The following is a 13,018-nucleotide window of genomic DNA, read 5'->3' on the forward strand; positions in this document are numbered from 1 at the left end:
CTCCCCCCATGTGTGACTGCTGTTTAATCAGATAACGGGGGATGCTGCAAATGTGTGAGTGGGCTCTTTTTTGTGGTATGTAAGCAACTTCCCCCCCTTCCTCCTTTGACTAAGTGTATCACTCTTCCCATATGTCCGGGTCCAGACAGCTGTTGGATTCTGCACTGAACCACTCAGTGCGCCCCTCCCTGTAGTATCTGTCATAATGGCTCTGGGGGTAGACTTGGCAGTGGTGTCATCGCTGAGTAAACTGCTTGTTGCATGAGCCCGTCTAATGCCCACTTGACCCCTAGAAGGCCCCTATGTGCGTCAGGCCTCTGCGTGTTGACATGTTCGAACATACAGTGCCTAAAATGATCGCTGACTGTGCTGTGGATGGTTCCATCCAAGAAAGCATGATGGCCATCCCTGGCATCTGCCTCCCATCCCTTGCCCCCTGCCCAGCGAGGGGTGTAGCCGAAGCAGGAGCTGCTCTGTTTCACCACTGCCCACCTCTCAGCACCAGCACCAGTGACCTCAGAGGCACCAGGACCGACGCTGGTTTGGTACAGGTTGATCAGCTGTGTTTCTATTAGACCGTCTAAATGTCCTCCCTGCTGAGAACTGTTCACCTGGGCTTCTGGAGAACAAGCTCTTCTTGGGAAGATGTCAGTTTCTCTGAATTCAGACATCAGCGACAAGGTAATAACTTCCTCAGCTGTTGCTGATGCCTTACTAATTAATAATAAAACAGGGATATCATTATTATTAAATTTTTCCATCTCTACCAGAGAAGTAAACATAAAATACATTCTACTAATGTTTGTTACAGAGTGATACATCTGATCCTTTATAGACTATCTTTGATTTGATGTAGTGTCGTTATCTTAAAAATATATATAATTGCCATAATTAAAAATACAGTGAACCAAACTGTCCAGTGCAAACAATCCAACGCTGGTTCCCCTTCAGTGACAGTGGTCCATAGCTGTGTGGCCTGTTTGATTGAACTCTCTCTGCTCTGTGAGGGTTTTCCTCATCATGCTAAGTAGCTTCTTCTTGTTTAAATGCAGCGCAGGCATATTATAATTATTGCCCCTCCTACACATCCAGGATTATCTCCGCGTTCTTGCCTTTCCAAAAGATAGCCCGATTAGCTGGCTTAGTGCCACAGTGAGCGCACAGCGGGCCTGTCCGTCCGAACTCCCAGCGCCGCACGCGCATGTGCCGCGCTCCCGCTCGGAAAGGTTTGCGCCGCTTTTTCCATACGGCCGCGTAGACGCTCACCAGCGGCGGGCGGTTTTTGGTCGTCTGCTGGGTTGGAATATCTCCCCTCAGGAATCCCAGGATCAGCCTCAAGTTGCCGAGTCTCTGCCCGCAGCGGATTGGGATGCGTTCAGCCCAGCGGCCAGTCAGGCTGTCATTAACTGATGGTGGCAGCACGGTGCCTTTCTCCATCAGCAAACCGAGCCAAGTGCACAACAGTTAATGGATTTCGTGCAATTTGTGGGAGAATTAGCTAATATGACTTGCTGGGCCACCAATGACAAGTGGCGGTTTGCTCAGACTGGCTCCACCCTCGGCCCGCGGACAGGTACAAGCCTTTATTCCTCCTCTTGTAGCATCAACAGTAGGCAGTGACTCTTTCTCTTTACAGTGGTTTGCCTGAAACTAAAAGAAAGACAGAAGAATAGGAGGAGTGAGGTTGTGACTGCACATTATTTCCATGTGTGTGTTTGTTTGTTTTGTTGTGCTCGTCGTTCATCCAGAAAACTCTCCTTGGCGCGTGTGTGCGTCCACGTGCGTGCGTGCATGCGTGCATGTGTGTATGTGTGTGTGTGTGAGAGGGTGGGTGTGACCTGGCCACTCTATATTTAGCTGCTGTGCCACTTTCTCCACTCCCACAGCTCTGCAGTGCACAGTGATGTATCTGTGTGTTTAAACTTACCTCTCTGTGCTTTTCCTGCGTTTGGAAAAGATACGGACGTGCGTCTGGGCAGGTCCTAATCGGTGACCGTTAGATGCTGCTGTACAGTAGTGAATTCACACAGAGCTACAAAGCACCCACTGTTGGCTCCTGCAGCCATTACAAGAAGAAATTATTCAGTCGTGAATGTGCTGACTTATCTGTTGTGTTATGTAATTTAGCCTCAGTATGTTGCTCTCCTTGTGTTACTGTCACACGGCAATCAGAGTAAGACAGAGGAGCTTCAGTAGCTGTAATGGAAGTAGCCTCTCTATTTCAGGTGCACCCGTTTGTAGCAGCTGCTTAAAGATCAGGGTTATGATTTTTGCTCAATGCGTAAGGATGCCTGAATGAGAATTGTGACACTCAGCAGTTTTTCAATATTCCAAAACCCAATATATATTTAGTTATTTTTCACAAAATGAGGAGAGGAGGTTTAAAATTATACTGTTTCGCCCAAGGTCAAGTAAACGTTATGTCATTTAAATTGTGTAACCTCTGTAGTTTGTGGTCGTCAAATAGTGCATGTAGGTTCATAATGCTGGACTGTGTGTGACTGAGGGTAGTTGGAACGCATGGACTTTCAAACAAAAGCCCATCATAAAATGCCCTCATATATCTTATTATGAATTTTATACTTTTAAATTATTAACATCCAGACTAATCATAAGCTGCAACCTGAACTTGACGCCCCTGCTCTCCAGAGAAAATGAAATGTGGTTCACACGGTTCCCACAAATAGAGACAGAGCGCAAACTCTCTCTCCCTCCCTCTGCACTCGACTCCTCTCATGCATCATCTATAAAGGACTACAAGCTCGCTCCCAACAGGAGCGCAGTGGGAACTGGAGTTGATCATGCTAATTTGTTTTCTGCAGCACCCTAAGGGAGACAGATCAGGAGACAAATGAGAGGAAGAAAGAAGAGTAAAAATAGCGGAGAGCCCTGATTCCCATCCATCACCTCCGGAGGAGGGGGGGGGGGGGGGGGGTTAGCATCTCATTAGCATACAGTCGTAAATACGACGACATGCTGGGCTCAGAAGCTACTACGAGTGCCCGTGAGGGGACTGTGTGCAGATTTGCATCACAATAATAGAAGTAGACGTTAGCCCTCCTCTTTACACTGTACTTGTTATGTAATGCTTGGTAACAGCTCCCAGCCACGCTGTAACACACGTGCAGCGTAGAGATGCCATGCCTTATTATTAGCGTTTGGCTCTGACACTCAGGTGGAGCATATACAGTCAGTGGGACGCAGACAGGTGAACCACACCCGGGTGACACGACTCGTCTGGGTCATCAGTCACACAGACCAGACCTCTGTCGGGGGCTGAAGGGCAAAATCTGGGTCCATCCTCTTCCCTTTCATGATTGTCCTGAAGATGAGATGCGACTTTAATGACTTCAGAGAATTGTGCGTCTCTGCATAGGAGCTGTTTGAACAGGTTTCCGGTTATTTACTATCCCGGTCTTGACAGGATATTAGCAGCACAGCAGGGGGAGCTTTGGCACAATCGCACTCATGAGATCCAGCGACGTGTTCAGAGGGTGAAGGTTTATATGTTGCTTTATAGCCACAGGCATTTTGGTACCATTTTCATCATAACTATCCAGTTCCATTTTGTCTAGACAAACCAGCACGTGAAACACATCAGTCCCTGTGTGTGCCAGTAAGAACAGCAGATTGTGCTAGTAGACCTAGTTATTGGAAAATCTGGCATATTAGCAGTGTGAGAGGAGGCAGGCGGGGCTGAAGAGGGTACAGCAACTCTATGTTATTTTGTTCTCAGCTGACGGCTTCATGGGCTTTTTTTAACATTGCTGCTCGAAAATCTCCTGACTGTGGTTCATTCTAAAGCTGGAGGGAAAGTCTGAAAGCTGCGGCTCCTCTCAGCATTTCTAAGTGTGAAAGATTGTTCCATTTGTCAACTGGATTTCCATTTGGGTGCTGACTTTTGCGCTTCCCCCGAAGACAAGTCCCACAGGTTCTGGTGGCTTTTCCCCTGGTGTCAGTACGAGGCTGGCATTCAAAGGGAATGGCTCAACAGTTAGAATGGATTGCCCTGACATTTGGTGCAGACGTTCTGCAAGATTAGTTAGAATTACTTTCATTTGCAGATCTTTTTATTCTAGAACCATCAATTCAGAATTTCAATATCACAATCTCACTGCTACTCCATTTCTTTTGAACGTGTGCAGTTAAGATGAATTGCACCTCTGCTTGTTGCACTGCTGTTGGATTTTACAGCAGTATGTCCTTTTCACATGCTACAATCAACCATAGAACATAAATAACATGATTGTATCTGCAAACATCTGCTTGCTGTATGTCATTACTTTCCCAGTAACAGTAGCACAACAACATTCCATGTTATACTTAAACTTTAACACTTTTTTTCGCAAAATTAAACAATCTTAATCCCTCAAAAATCAGCAATGCTGACGTGCCTTACCTCCAGTTGATGGAGAGCTGCAGTGGTGTGTGCAGTTTTAACTCCACAGCTACAGCAGTGCTTTGTTCCCCTCAGTGGGGCGTCAATTTATCTTACCATTACTGTTTCTCTGTCTGACCACTGTGTGTGTGTGTGTGTGTGTGTGTGTGTGTGTGTGTGTGTGTGTGTGTGTGTGTGTGTGTGTGTGTGTGTGTGTGTGTGTGTGTGTGTGTGTGTGTGTGTGTGTGTGTGTGTGTGTGTGTGTGTCTTCCCTCATGATGCAAGCAAATCAAAATGGGCTTCTGTCCCTTGTGTCTAAGTGCTCTAGCTCTCCAGATTACAAGTGCGCAAAATCTCCTCTGTCCCAAATAATCTGTGCTAGGGGAAATAAAGTGGGAACAGAGAGGGACACTTCATTACAAATCCTTCCATTTAAACCTTACTATCTTCTCTCTCTATGCAGGTTTCAGGCGAAATGAGGAGATGAGAGCGATGGAGGTTCTCCCCATCCTCAAAGAAAAAGTTGCCTTTCTGTCAGGTAAGATCGTGTCTATGAGTGTGAGTGTGGATTTGGTCTAACTGTACCTGTCTCGACTGGCTGATCAGGCTGGACAAGGCTTATTCCTCATGAAGTGAAGTCCACAATTAAACACACATACAAACGTTAAACTGCACACACATTCAGAGCTTCTGTCTGTTCCTCTTAGTGTGTGTATGCCCCACACTAATAATCATAATAAGCTGTTTCCTGCCTGTCAGACTGAGGTACAAGCACTTAACACTTGACCCGTCATCACTCACATACACACACAGTTAGGGACACAAAGTGATCCATTGTTTAGTCAGCCAGACTACAGAATAAAGAGCTACAGCTGCCTGTGTCCTAAACCCAACACACACACACACACACACACACACACACACACACACACACACACACACACACACACACACACACACACACACACACACACACACACACACACTTTGTGCCAGGGAAAACTCGCAGGAGGCCGAGTTGGAGTTGTGGACTGCCAAGAACATCCAACAGGATTATTTGTACAACACACAGAACCCTTTAGCTCAGGCATAGGAGTTTGAATATTATCGTCACATGTATCTGCGTGGATCCAAATGCATTGGAACGAGCTTCATACAGCAGATCAATCAAAGCCAATAAAATGTTAATGTGTGTGTGGGTGCATCATGTAAACACCCTCCTTTGGTCCCCTTGTACAGGAGAAGGTCACAGACAAAACACAATGAGGGGGGCAATGACTCACACAAACAGAAATCGAGAGAGGGAGACGGGGTAGCGTTGCCATGGAGATGACTTACTGCCTGCTCCTGCATCCCATAGTAGTCATGTAATTGGCTTTGAAATAAAGGAGGGAGGGAGGCAGAGGACGGACTGCTGGTGAAAAGGAGGGTAAATGAGCTAAGCCTATTATCCCAAATCAGGCCCCTAAACGCCTCATGTTTGTCTGTTCGCCACGTGAGCGTTTGATTCGCTCCTCGCCGCGGCCGGGTCGAGCCTGCAGGCGCACCGCAACCCGACTCGACTCGCTAATTTGTGGGCCGAGCGCAGTCAGCCCGTGCATCCGAGTCCCCACGTGACCGGAGCGGCTCCCTGCTGGTGCCGCCGGTGAAAAACTAGGAGCAAAATAGGGTTAGCACGTTTTGATGCTTCAGACGCGGGACAAAAGACTGCAAACAGCAGCAGCTGCTAGCTAAAATAACCAAAATATCACAAGATGGTTGAACGTTTCATTACATAATGGTGCACAGTGACGCTCCAGTAAGGAATCAGTTTCAGCAGAGTTTAAATAGACAATACAGGACCATTATCTGTGAATAAAGACATAACTCTCTCTCTCTGTGTCTTGTAGTAATAGTCTGAAACCTTCAGACTATTCCACCTGGGTCACTGAGAATCTCCACCAGTAATGGATTCCACCCTGACTTTGGGTCCACGGCGGAATATTAATTCAAATGAATATAACATATTTTGCCAAGGCCGTTTAATTCAGCAGCTTCAGCGTCTCATATTTGTCGAGCCTTTCGCTCTTTTGACGGTTAAAGTAATTTCTTACTCTGATGTCCGATACACCGTAGATTTTCGCTGACGCCAGTGCCTTGTAATTCAATATTGATTTCCATAAAAGAACATTGTGATTGCACACGGAAACCCAGCGAAACGGATGAATGTCTATAGCGTCTGCCGCGCTCTTGTTCTCAACAGGCGGCAGAGACAGACGCGGGGGTCCGGTGTTAACGTTTCCATCACGCAGCAACCACGACAGGATACGAGCGGATGACCTCAGGAGACTGATCGCCTACCTCGCCGGGATTCCCAGGTGTGTGTGTGTGTGTGTGTGTGTGTGTGTGTGTGTGTGTGTGTGTGTGTGTGTGTGTGTGTGTGTGTGTGTGTGTGTGTGTGTGTGTGTGTGTGTGTGTGTGTGTGTGTTCACGTGAGAGGGCTGAGATGAGCAGATGAGGGGTGACCTGTTAGCCAGTTAGCTTGCTGCAGCATCCCTGCTGCCAGATATGTGGTTGTACTGATGTAGTGTGGTTCAGAAACAAAGAGGGAAAGCCTGAGTGAAGAGAAAATGAATGAGAGAAAGCAGGGCTGATCAGCAGAGGAAAAAGCACTGGAGAGAGGAGAGGGAGGGAGGGAGGGGAGTGGGGAATATTACTGACAGCAACCAAGAGCGCATGTGTGAGGAGGTGTGTGAGCGAGGGAGCAGGCGAGCAAGTGTGTGTGTGCGTGTGTGTGTGAAAGCAAAACAAAGTGTCGCAGTAGCCGAGGGAGGCAGTGCAGCAGCACCAGTTGTTTCAGTGCGCGAGTAGCTCCTCATCTGACAGGTAAACCTCTCCACTCTGCTAATTTGATGGCTGCAACCCGTCAGCCACCACCTCCCGCATCCATCCCGACTCCTCCATCCTCTCTCCGCCTGATCTCGTCTGCTTTCGCGTCTCTGTGGAACGTGAGTGAATCCTCAGTAAATCCTTGTAGCTCTCCTCGCCGCGCGTTGGGATCTCCTCCGTCCCCGTGTCGCGTCTTCATCATCTCTGTGGACTGGAGCGGTTTCTGGTGACCAAAGGCGGTTCTATTTTGGGAACGGCAACATCTGCACGCTGCTGCACGCTGGGCTACTGGCAGGCTGTAACAGGGAGAGACACGAGAGCGGGAGATGTGGAGGAATGGATGGAGGTGTTCAGGGAGGCAGTGATGATGGTAAAGAAAAGACTCGGATGCTGCGTTTTTCTAATAAGTAGAGGGTTAGTTGTTAATTCATGAGGACATTTATTGTAGTCGCTCACGCTGTCACGATAGGGTTTACTTTCAGATAGTAGTTTGTCGTGTTTGTGTTTGTAAGACTCTATTGCGCGTTAACGGTGTCAGCCGGGGCGAAGCGCAGCAGGGAGACGGGGTTAATGATCCACGAATGTGTTTGTTTGTATTTTCTCCGTTTGTGCGCACGTTAGCGAGTCGTTGGAGCAGGTTTCTGTGTGGGCGTGGATGCATGTGCATGTCCGTGGGTGTGTGTGGGGGCCGTGTATTTGCTGCGCAGGCTGCTCACAGTATAGAAAATGCGTCATCTCACTGTTTGTTTTGATTCTCTCTTCTCTCTCCCCTTTTTTTCATTTGCCTCTTCCTTTTCTCTCTCTCTCTCTCTCCATCATTTCCCTCATCCTTTTCCACGCCTGTCATCTCTCTCTCTCTCTCTCTCTCTGGATTATGCCGTCTCAAATCTCTCACCGCCGCTCCCTCCCTCGCGCTCTCCCTCCCCTTCCTCCCTTGCCATTAATTGCTGCCGCTGCCGCCGTCCGTCCGTCCCCGACCGCCGCAGCGAGGAGGTGTGCAAACATGGCTTCACGGTCATCGTGGACATGCGCGGCTCCAAGTGGGACAGCATCAAGCCCCTGTTGAAGATCCTGCAGGAGTCCTTTCCGTCCTGCATCCACGTCGCCCTCATCATCAAACCCGACAACTTCTGGCAGAAGCAGAGGACCAACTTCGGCAGCTCTAAGTTCGAGTTCGAGGTGAGGAGAAGGAAAATGTTGTCGTCGCAATGAAATGTGATTTCAGCATCAATCTGAACTCTGTGGCTGCGTGGTGGGTTCATTTGACAAGTTGCAAACAGTGTTTGTAACCTGCTAAATGAACAGTGGTAACACCTACAATGATTTACATAAAACGGTGGAAAAGCAGCTATTCATTCTGTATCTGGTACAAACCTGCACTGTTAAGCACAAGCAGCACATGTGATGTTACGCTGGGTGGGCTGACCTGACAGTAACATCGATGGCTGTAATAAATATCTAAAGCAGGTTGAAGTGTTGTAAAAGTCGTAAAAGGACGGAGTCAGCCATAATCCCCGCGCTGTGCTGTGCTGTCAGCTGAGTTGTAAAATCATCCACTGTCCCATCCACCCCCACCCGCCGCTCTGCCCTGAGCCGCTCATTGTCAGCACATTTCATTATTTCCCTCTCCCTGCTGTTTCGGATGAGTAGATCACCCGCCAGCTGTCTCAACGCCGGAGCGAAAGCACCGTCACGTTCGCCCCCAAAACGGCGTCGGCCACGTCGGCGCCACCGATGCAGCGGTTCCGTGCCTTTTCGTGCAAACAAACAAACCTTGTTCGTAGAGCGTGAGCTAACGAACGCTGGCGTGTTGCTGCGGAAACGAGACTCTGCTGTCCATCCAACAGGGACTGAGTCCTTTCCACTCCTGATAGGATCTCTTTCAGATTCTGGGCTTGTTAAGTAAATAGAGTCTAATGAGGCCTTTATAACGATTCCCCACCCTCCTGTTTGATCTGCCATTAAAATGTCTTCGCTCACTGTGATAATTATCTGCCTTTGGGAAGACATGGGTTGATAGTGTGGAATCCTGCACGGTGCATGTTTAGTGGTACGCTACATGTCCGACTGTGTGTAAGGGGATACAAACACGCAGGTATGGGTAAGGGTATGGCTGTTCACTGGATCTGCTGCCTATGGCTCAGTATTTCTACATTCGTCAGCTGTGCTTATGATGAATATCTTGAATCATTTAACCACATGGTACAGAGCATGGATGTGAGTATGTACGTATGAGCTTTCCTGTGTGCGCGTGTGCTATTTTATTGTCACGTGGTTAAATGAGGACTAGCGCTGGGACACGTTACACTCCGTTCTCTCTGCTCAAATTAGAAGCCGAGTCGATTATAACCTTGATTTTGCTTGATGATGAATCGTGCTGCAAAGTGGAAAATACTACCAAAACATTCAGGAGTACAAATCAATTAACTCGAAAGGAGCGCGCTAAGCGGCCGTCGGTATTCTCCCCTGGCAACAGCCACGTTTTTTTTTTTTTTTTTCCTTTACCCAAGGACAGCAGCGCGTCTCTGCATTGTTTGGCCTACACAAACCTATCTAGATATCGTTCCGTCTCCAGCCATCTCCGGCCATGTGTGTGGGGGTGTTATGTGGAGGTGGCTTAGCAGAAACACAGAGGCACTGAAACCAAACTGGGAGACATCTCCTCCCGGTAGCTCTGAAATTCACTTTGCAATAGGCAATTGTTGCATTTGTGTTGCGTTTCGATGAACAGGGAACGAAAGCCAGAGGTAACTGAACAAAATGGACCGTGGTGTTTTGAAACCTTTTGCATTCTGTTTACTGAGGGTCCCTTTTTGTCTTTCAGACCACAATGGTGTCACTAGAGGGCCTGACGAAAGTTGTGGACCCGTCCCAGCTGACGGCGGATTTCGATGGCAGCTTGGACTATAACCACGAAGAGTGGATAGAGGTCTGATAACCCACTCCTCAGTGACATCCAAATCATCAGAGTCATGAAGTGACAATAAGTGACTGAACTCATATTAATCCTCAGATTCTGACTTGTTTACTGTGGTTTTGTTCAGGTGCGCGTTGCATTTGAGGAGTTCTCCGGTCACGCTACCCAAATGCTAACCCGACTTGAGGAGATGCAGGAAACTGTGTCTAGGAAAGATTTTCCGCAAGACCTGGAAGGAGCCAGGCGGATGATTGAAGACCACGCCACGCTGAAGAAGAAAGTCATTAAAGCTCCTATAGAGGAGCTGGACACCGAGGGACAGAGGTAATGCTTATCAGAAGTATCAATTAGTATTTTTAAAATGGCAAATGTAATTGTATCTGAGCTATTCACTGAGTCTCATACAGTGACATGTCACACAAATATAGAGGACAATTCACAGCCACCAGCGAATCGGCTCTGACATTGACCCACATATTAAATCCATCCACAGATTGCTCCAGCGCATCCAGAGCAGCGAGTCCTTCTCCAACCGGAATGGCAGCACCGGCGGCAGCGGCGGCAGCAGCAGCAGCAGCGGCGGCAGCGGGGTGTGCAACGCCGACACCCAGGGCCTGGTCCCGCGGGTCACCCAGCTGCTGGACAAGCTGCACTCCACCAGGCAGCACCTCCACCAGTCCTGGCACGTCCGCAAGCTCCAGCTGGACCAGTGCTTCCAGCTTCGCCTGTTTGAACAGGACGCAGAGAAGGTGAATGAGGGTGTGGTGGTGGTGCTGGTGGTGGTGGGGGGGTCATAAGGGGGCAGAAGGCAGTGGTGATCTATAACAGCAGCTGCTGATAGCTGCCGGCAAGTGCCAATACAAACAAAAGCTTAATTATGCCTCCAGAGGAACACGGATTGATGCTGAATTTGGACGACTCATTTACTCATGTACTTATTGTTTTGGCCTTTTAAACAGGATTAAAACTTTACTCCACAAACAGAACAATAGGTAAAACCGAAGTGACCTATACCCTATTTCAAATCCCTCGATAAGACACAGGAAGATGGGAGATTATGCAGGTACAGGCCCAATTACTGTGGCTGCCACTCTGACAGGCTCAGGTGATGACAGCTGCGGCACGAAATAGAAGGAGACGGGGAGAGAGATTCTGAGATCCTCGTTCGAGTGAGTAGAATAAAATAGCAGGTTGCAGCATCGGAGAGAGCTGCAGTCTTGGATACACTGCAGTAGTAGGAGCTTGTTGCTAGGACACCACGGGCCACAAGTTGTTCTCCAGGAGAGCCTCCGAGGATTGTCTCAATAGAGGCAGTCCATTTCTGTGTTCTGGCCCGGAACGATGACAACCACACTCCAGCAGTATACAAACACACTTGGGTTTATCCACATGACTAAGTGGTAGTTGTGGGGCTTTTTTCTACCTGCTCGTGCAACGATCTGTGAAACTTAATGGTGCGTTTTTATTAGAGGGGCTAACCGTCCCTTCCCCTCTCTGTGTCTCTGCATCTGTCGCTGGCCGTGAATCAGATGTTTGACTGGATCATGCACAACAAGGGTTTGTTCCTGGCAGGCTACACGGAGATCGGCAACAACCACCCCCACGCCATAGAGCTGCAAACCCAGCACAACCACTTCGCTATGAACTGCATGGTAAGACACACACACACAGGCACGCACGCGCACTGGTTTGCAGCAGGACACGATGCTCATCCACCCAAGTGGGAGGATGAGCCCGTGTCCCGCGCTGTATAATCATATAGTCATTGCACTTAGGACCAATCTCCTGTGTTGTGTTTGAGTGCTTGTTTGAAGCTGCCTCTTCTTGTGTGCACTCGCACATTTTCTGCATGTTAGTAGCTGCGCAGCCAGATATTAAGTAATCCTATTCTTTATGTAACCATTATAAAACTGTTGGGAAGAGGAGTCGTGTAGCTGCCTGAGTTCTAAACTGTGGATAAGAAATGAGGATCATTGTTTCGTATCTACAGAGCATTGATGTGACACTACTTATGTTTTTTTTTAAATACAGTTTTACATATTGTTGACTGTTTGTTCACACACTTCACGTCCTGTTGTGCAGAATGTGTACGTGAATATCAACCGCATCATGTCGGTGGGTAATCGGCTGCTGGAGTCGGGGCACTACGCCTCCCAGCAGATCAAGCAGATCTCAGGCCAGTTGGAGCAGGAGTGGAAGGCCTTCGCCGCAGCACTGGACGAGCGCAGCACCCTGCTGGACATGTCGGCCAATTTCCACCAGAAGTGTGACCAGGCGAGTGGCACACAAAGCAGCTTATTGCATTGATTATGATCAGGATTATTGCTGGTTTATTTTACATATATATGTGTATACATGCACATACACAGAGAGATTGTCCAGGCTCTCACTGCGTTACAGGAAACCTGGTTTTATTGTATATAACACATTTTTGCACAAAACAAAGTAAAAATACTTTTTTTGTCCATAGTCTAGTACATGTGTTCTCCTGTCTCTCATATTGATTTACTTTTGGAGCCAGCTGATGTTGACCTCAACTATTCTAATGTTTGCAGATTGACAAGCACACACATTTGAAAATGACTTCATTGAGTCTATAAAATCTAACATGTGCATCTCATTACCATATATTTACATAACCATATGCGTAGTGTGGGTCTAATGGAAGCATTTGTTATCTGCTGTTACTTCTGTTCACGTTTGCTATTTGGGTCACTGAGGACCGATAAAGAACAGCTTTTTAAAATCTATTAAGTAAAGAAAATACTCTATTGCATGTTCTCTGCCCAGATGTTTCTGCCGCAGCACACTTGATTTAAAATGTTTTAAATGGCAGTGGTAGATTGTGTAAATGT

General features: G+C 47.8%; 1 protein-coding gene across 4 annotated transcripts in view; it reads left to right on the forward strand.

Annotated features, from left to right (window-relative positions):
- The window catches only part of trioa (trio Rho guanine nucleotide exchange factor a), a 50,634-nt gene that overhangs the window by 13,868 nt on the left and 23,748 nt on the right, over positions 1–13,018 (forward strand). For all 4 annotated transcript variants that reach the window (XM_029166725.3, XM_055512991.1, XM_055512993.1 and 1 more), the window contains exons 3-10: positions 4,842–4,916; positions 6,621–6,735; positions 8,233–8,425; positions 10,071–10,175; positions 10,291–10,487; positions 10,657–10,912; positions 11,693–11,815; positions 12,246–12,437. In XM_029166725.3, coding sequence (XP_029022558.1) covers positions 4,842–4,916; positions 6,621–6,735; positions 8,233–8,425; positions 10,071–10,175; positions 10,291–10,487; positions 10,657–10,912; positions 11,693–11,815; positions 12,246–12,437 — 1,256 coding nt within the window. The remainder of the gene's footprint in view (positions 1–4,841; positions 4,917–6,620; positions 6,736–8,232; positions 8,426–10,070; positions 10,176–10,290; positions 10,488–10,656; positions 10,913–11,692; positions 11,816–12,245; positions 12,438–13,018) is intronic.

This window comes from Betta splendens, chromosome 11, assembly GCF_900634795.4.
Source record: "Betta splendens chromosome 11, fBetSpl5.4, whole genome shotgun sequence".
In the NCBI taxonomy this organism is placed as follows: Eukaryota; Metazoa; Chordata; class Actinopteri; order Anabantiformes; family Osphronemidae; genus Betta; species Betta splendens.